Source organism: Castanea sativa, chromosome 5 (assembly GCF_040712315.1).
Source record: "Castanea sativa cultivar Marrone di Chiusa Pesio chromosome 5, ASM4071231v1".
NCBI lineage: Eukaryota > Viridiplantae > Streptophyta > Magnoliopsida > Fagales > Fagaceae > Castanea > Castanea sativa.
Window position 1 is genome coordinate 34,756,868 of NC_134017.1, and position 7,066 is coordinate 34,763,933.

The following is a 7,066-nucleotide window of genomic DNA, read 5'->3' on the forward strand; positions in this document are numbered from 1 at the left end:
GTCCTATCTTCTGATGCCTTCATCTCACGCACTAAAGTGGAGCCACGAGGTTGGTGGGACCTCCACCATTGACATACTGGCCCAAGAACCATATTCCATGAGTGAATAAGTTTTTCATTTTTTTTTCTCATTTTCAAGTCTCTCTCTTATCTTTGGTTTAAATGTATTTTTGGCTATGTGAATGCTTGTGTTTTGCTGTGGGATGGGTTTAGATGAAAACCTACTGTCTTAAGAGGGGTAGGAACATGATTAGGATTGATTTTGGATGATGCTTTTTTGAAAATGTAGAAGAACTGCTTTTGTCTGTGTTCTTGCGTGTGTGTGCTTGGGCTTGCGTATGTAGCTTGCATTCATGCGTTCACAGCTCTTTTCTTACGTATGCAAGTATGTTCTTAAGGTTTTGCGTACATGGGAATGGACCTGCGAACGTGGGGTCTTGTCTGTGTGCATGGGCTTTGACCCACGTATGTGAGACGCTTGACAGAAGCCCTACTCTACCCATTTTCACTCTTTTTTCAGCCATTTCACTTCCACATGCCATTCTAACACACATTTTTGTCATTTTTGCATTTGAATGTCACTATATCATTATTTTTATCTTTACTCTTGCATTAAAAAAGTCATATTCCTTGAATTTCACTTGAATCACGAATCAAATGACCTTTTTTTTTTTTTTTTTTTGCAGTCATCATCTCCTTATGCTGGTAAGGGAAGCAACAATAAGGTGGTGGAATGGTTCAACTTGCTTGCCCTTGAAACTAGGGGCTACATCCGGGAGGCAGTTTTAAGCCCATCATCGATCTTCTTCCAGAGAAGTCTGCACGTGCCACCTTGGTGTAGTGCCTCATTGAGAGGTGGTGGGATGCTACTCACACCTTTCATATCACTAAGTAAGAGATGACGGTGACTCCCTACGACGTTTATTGCATGATCGACCTTAGCTTTGAGGGGGCCATCATTAGTTTGGACAGTGTGTCGGGTGTGCCGCTAGGCATTGACATGTTGGGGAGGAAGTACTCCACTGAGACCATCCACTACTTCGACTTAGTGTCGGATTACGTGTTCCTCCCACAGAAGACCATGAAAGAATGTGTCCGTATGGCTAAGGCTTTCCTTCTCCACTTGCTGGGAGCCTACCTCTTTGCCAATGGTGGGCAAACGGTGTCTTTGGGGTGGCTAACCCTCTTCCAAGACTTTGGGGAGGCACATAGGGTCAACTGGTGGCAAGCATGTCTTGCTTATCTTTACTCCACCCTCGACACTCTTAGCCGGGGCACCTTACGACAACTTATGGGGCCTTGGAAGCTTCTTGAGGTTAGTTCTCTTTCCATTCTTTGCACCTTTATTTGTAGCTTGTAGTCTTGCAAACTAAATTGTCTTGAAAATTATCATCTTGCATTTGTCATCTTGCAAATTTCCATCTACCAAACTATCATCTTACAAGCTGTCATCTTGCCTCTAACCTGTGACTTGTGCTTCTTCTTTTTTCGTAGTGATGGGTGGTTAGGTATGGCCTTATAACTCCGGGCACTGACCTAGTTCTGAGGGATTTTCATCAAGTGAGTGTACATCTTGCAAGGTTGACTTCAGATAAGGTAAATTCAAAAGTTCTAGTTATTTATGCTTCTTCCTGTATTACCCTTAGAATACTTTCCTTCTAACCGTATGTCTTTATAGGTGAACTGGGCCCCATAGGCCGGCCAGCCCCTTCTTGCTACTTGGGACATGGAGCCCGCTGCTCTTATTGCTTCGGAGATTACTTGACCTTTTAAAGGAGCGGGCTTGAAGGCTCTACATCTAGTAGAGAGCGTAAGGTGCTAGATAGTGGGTAGGGATGATCCACAGATTCCAAGGGACCCACCTGAGTTCATACTTGACCCATACTCCATGACTAATGCTGAGTACAACTCGTGGGGGAGTGCTATTTCCTATGCTGAGCGACTCCTTAAGGGGTTGGACTATGAGGAGTTCAACATCACTCGCCTCATGCCTTCTCTTACCATTCAGGAATATGCTCAAACTCTTGTTCTTCTCCTTTTTTCTTTGTCATGACTCCTAATGTGGGAAATTGTAATAGGGCGACATGCTGCCAATGAGCCCAATGATCCTCCATATATCCCTTGGACGGTCTATGCCTATGGCCCGGATGGCTTTGCTTGGGAGCATGTCATGCCCCATAACCCTAATCTCATGAGTTATCCTTTCCCTCCCAATACTTGAGTGGTAAGTTCTTCCTTCCCTTTGTTCTTTCTCTTTTTTGCTGATTCTCTCTTTTTGTTTCAGTCACTAACCTCTCTTTCTTTGAAATGCAGCCTTCTATCCAGGAGCATGAGGAGTTGGTGTGGCTGGCTAGGAACCCCAAGCTGGAGATGACCAACTATTCGATGGAGCTATATGGTCCTGGAGGAGCAGCCTACCCAGGCGGTGGTGATGATGATGATGATGGTGGTGGTGGTGAGGAGGAGGACTTAGAGGCGACTTCTAGCTACCAGCCAAGGAAAAGGCGGCACCGCTAATTACCTGCAATTATGTCATATACACAACACATAGTTTTTTTTCTTTTCTACTTTTAACGTTTTTTTTTTCTTCCTTTTAGCAAACATTTGGGTTTGGTTTGAGACAAAGGATTGTATTTAAGAACATCTTTTACATTTATGCTTTTGATTGGAACTTAGCACTTAATTTACAAGATAATGATAAATTCTGTGTTTTTATACAATTTTGCTTCTTTGATGCTTGCAATCTTGTGCTTGGAATATGTCTTGAATGGTTGTTTAGGTCATAGGAACCCTAAGGATGCTTGGGAGTAGAGAAAACTCTACTCAAAATAGGGGAACATGGGCTTCTGCCAAGCGTTGTGCGTGTGTGGAGATGAGCCTGCTTACACAGCTTTGACTTTGCGTACGCAGGCTTGATTCCTCGTGTGTGGGTCATGAATTAGAAAAACCCTAGCTGACTTACTTAGGTATAAAAGTAGTCGTTTGGGTCCAAAACCCTCACCAACGTTTTTCCCATCCAGAGAACACTTTTTCAAGGTCACCTAATGGCAAAAAACTTACCTCTTGATGTCTCCACTTGGATTAGGAAGCTTGTTCCCGATTTCAAGGATTTTGTTGCTCCCTATGGCCTTTCTTGCATCTTCCCTGACGAAATTAGGGTGGATGAGCCTCTTCTTTGTGCTAATTCCAACTATTGGGTTCCTTCTTGGCATGTTTTCCACTTCAAAGGAATAAACTATGCCCCACTATTGAGGAATTTTCTGCTATCATGGGTGAACTAGAGATTGATGATCTTATCTTTCCTACCATGGGTGGGGATCTTCCTTCCTTGCTGTGAGTTGTGTTGGGCATCCTTAAAACTACAACCAATAGATGGCATGTTTTTGGTAAACTCAACCTTAGGTTGGTCTTTGATTATTTTTCCAGTTCAGGCCTTCTTGAGGGTGAGAGGCCACGATTGTACTACCTTCGTGCCTTTTGCTTATGTGCCCTTGCAAGGTATTTCTTGGTTCAATAGTCATATTCTATGGACCTTTGAATATGTATGGTGGCTTATGAGCTAAAGAGGGGTAATCCAATGGGCTTGATCTTGGTGGAAACTATCAATGGTTTGGATGCCTTTCAAAGGAGGGAAGCAATCTTCTTCGCAGGAGACTCTCTTCTTCTTCTTCAGGTATAATCCCTATCTTTTGCCTAGGGTTCTTAACTTAGTGGGATCCCTCTAATTTTGTATAGATTGCCTTTTGGTTTTCAACCCATTGAGGCACCTTATATCGTCTTTCATCATTATTTCTTTATTTTTTCTCACTCCCACTTTTCTCTCTCTCTCTCTCTCTCTCTCTCTCTCTCTTTTCCTTTTCTCTCTTTTTTCTTTCCTTTTCTTTTCTCCCTCTCTTCTCTTCTCTCTATTTTTTTTCTAGATATGGTTACAAGAGATGCTTTGGTTGCTTCCACCTCCTACTGTGCCCCTCAGCACCTACCTTCCTAGACATCTTAGAGACCCCTAGCCTCAGAATGTCATGGGTTTTGAAGCGTACATGGAGTTTATGGGTGGCCTTAAGGAGACTGACATTCAGTGGGTCATGGAATGGTGACATATCTCAAGCATGGTCCATAGTTGCAGTAAGGATCATTGTGTGACTTTGGATGGGGTTCATTGCTGTTCTTAATACTCCATTTGTCGTATCTCAAGGCAATTTGGAGAGCGTCAAGGAGCTCTTGATGATGAGGGTGCCTTCCACATTGCGGTGTTCACCAACAGGTTCTTAGGCAGGATTAGTGAGGCTTGACCGCATTGTAGGGTGACAAAAAACATTGTTCCTCTCAAATACATCTACCCCACTACAAGCTACAAGCAAATGTTGGAGGATGACATGAAGTGGATTCTAATGGACAAGAAAGCTTATACGTGGACTAGCAAAAAGGCAAGGAGGACTGAGTGACCACCTTTGAGGGCCACCATAATTTACTTTTATGCACCTTTATGATTCTCATGTCTTTGTTTTTGAATTTAATAAAGGATTGGAATGTCCCAATTCCGCTATTAAAACAAACTTATTATCTTTTAATTTGAGCAATGAGAGAATTCCCTTTTTACTATCTTTGCTTATTGTCATTTTTTTTTCTTCTTTTCTTTTCTTTTCCCTTTGCCATGTAATTTTTGTCCATGAAGTCCTTTGAGGAATTTCTGCCATGCCCATGGTCTTTTCACCTAATTTTGCCTAAACCACCCTTTCAAGTTTTCAATCTACCGAGGTTTTTTTGCCTTAATTTTTTCCTAGGCCACCCTTTCGGGTTTTCAACCTAGCAGGCTTTTTTCTTTTAGATGTCATATTTCCAGAGTCTATCCACGCTGGGGGCGAAACATCTCTTCCCCATCTAAATCTGTGATTCTTGTAGCACCTCCAGACATGATTTTTTTAATGATAAAAGGCCCAAACCACCTAGGCTTTATTTTTCCTATTGGATCAAAAGTCTCATCTCTAAGCATCTTTAGAACCAAGTCCCCTTCTTTAAGGTTTCTTGGTTTCACTTTCTTGTTGAATGCTCTAGCAATCCTTTTTTGGTACCCTTGTGCACGGTATTGTGCCCTAGCTCCCTTCTCATCTATCAAAACCAATTGTTCATATCTCAGCTTAACCCAATCTTCTTCTAGGACCTTGGTTTCTACCAATACCTTCAAAGATTGTATCTCCACCTTAATAGGAAGCACCGCCTCACTACCATAAACCAAATATTAAAGTGTTGCCCCAGTCGCTACACGGATAGAGGTTCTATAACCCCATAAGGCAAATGAAAGCTTCTTGGCCCAATCTTTATAGTTAGTACCATCTTGGCTAGGATATTCTTCACATTCTTATTGGCTGCTTCCATGGACCCATTAGCTTGTGGTCGATATGGTGAAGACTTGTGATGCTCAATGCCATATTCTTCTATGACCCTTTGGACTTCACCTTCAAAGTGGGAACCATTATCGTAAATGATCACTTGGGGCACCCCAAATCGACATATGATGATGTTTTCTAAGAATCGAGCTACGTGCTTAGCCTTCAACAAAAAATAGAAGGCCGCTTTCACCCACTTAGTGAAATAGTCGATTGCCACTAAAATGTACTCATGCCTATATGAAGCCTTAAGAACTATCCTTACAATCACATCTATGCCCCAAACTAAGAATGGCCATGGAGAAGTCATGCTATACAACTCACTATGTGGAACATGGTTTAAGTTGATGTGTGTCAGACAATCGTGGCAGCTTATCACATAGTCCACATAATCAGTCTCAATTGTATTCCAGTAGTACCATATCCTTAGAATCTTCTTGGTTAACATTCTTCCATTCATATCAGGGCCACAAATTCCTTGATGAACTTCTTCCATTACACTCTCGGCTTCTTCTCTCTTCAAGCAACGAAGGTGAACGCCATCATAGGATCTTCTATAGAGTTTTCCTCCACATAGGATGTATTGGGTTGCCATCATCCTAATGGATTAACACTCTCTCTTATCGGCACCATTCAGATATGCCTTAGTCCTAAGAACTTCATGATGTCATAGTACTACAAAACCTCCTCTTCCTCTATAGCCATTACTGAAGCTTCGATCTTCCTTTGGTGCACTTCTTCATAACTTTTTTCAATCTATAAGGGTTGTGTCCAAACTCCCTCAGGTCTTTCAACCATAGAGGCTAAAGTAGCCAAGGCATCCATAAATTGGTTTTGAGTTCTAGGGATGATTGTGTATTCAATCTTGTTAAAGGTCTTGGTCAAGTCCTCTAAGTATTGTTAATAAGGCTTCAAATGTTCTTCCTTCACTTTCCACAACTTTTGCACTTGGGCTATAATCAAAGTTGAATCCCCAAAGACTTCAGCCTCTTTTACTCCCATTTCTTGAAGAGCTTCCATTTCGGAGATACAAGCCTCATATTCAACAATGTTGTTAGTCACTTCAAAGTTAAACTTGATTGCCAAAGGTATGTGAGATCCCTCGGGAGTAATCAAGAGTATTCCTATCCCATTCCCATATTGGTTTGCGGCTCTATTGAAGTACATTTTCCATGTCCTTAACTCAACATCCAAAATATCTTCATTTGGAAAATCTTCTTTACCATCTTCCCCCTCTGTGGGATTCTTGGCACAAAAGTTTGATATGACGCTTCCCTTGATAGTTTTGCTGGCCACAGACTTCAAATCGAATTCCACCAATAAAATCAACCATCTTGACAATCTTCCACTCAATGTGGGCTTCTCAAAGAAGTACTTCAATGGGTCCATTCTTACCACCACCCATATTTGGAAAGGTAAAACGATATGTCTCAATTTCTATACGGCTCAAACAAGCGCAAAGCATGACTTTGCTATAGGAGTGTACCTAGTCTCGTAATCATGGAATCTTTTGCTTAAGTAATATATGGCTCTTTAATTCTTCTTATCATCTTCTTGTGCAAGCATACATCCAATCGCATCCCCTATGATGGAAAGGTATAGGAGTAAGGGTTTTCCATGTTGTGGAGGCCCTAGGATAGGTGGGTGGAGGAGATATTCCTTGATAAGTGGCTTTTTGGCTCT

At 41.8% G+C, this 7,066-nt stretch overlaps 2 protein-coding genes across 2 annotated transcripts; both read right to left on the bottom strand.

Moving 5' to 3' along the window:
• Window positions 1-4,842: 4,842 nt before the first annotated feature.
• On the bottom strand, window positions 4,843-5,978 carry LOC142635102 (uncharacterized). Its single transcript, XM_075809316.1, has 2 exons — window positions 5,328-5,978; window positions 4,843-5,196 (listed from the first exon to the last, which is right to left on the bottom strand). The coding sequence occupies exons 1-2, from the start codon at window positions 5,976-5,978 to the stop codon at window positions 4,843-4,845; spliced, it is 1,005 nt and encodes a 334-aa protein (XP_075665431.1).
• Window positions 5,979-6,283: 305 nt separating this feature from the next.
• LOC142635103 (uncharacterized) lies at window positions 6,284-6,772 on the bottom strand. The gene has a single exon (XM_075809317.1). The coding sequence runs from the start codon at window positions 6,770-6,772 to the stop codon at window positions 6,284-6,286; it is 489 nt and encodes a 162-aa protein (XP_075665432.1).
• Window positions 6,773-7,066: the final 294 nt, after the last annotated feature.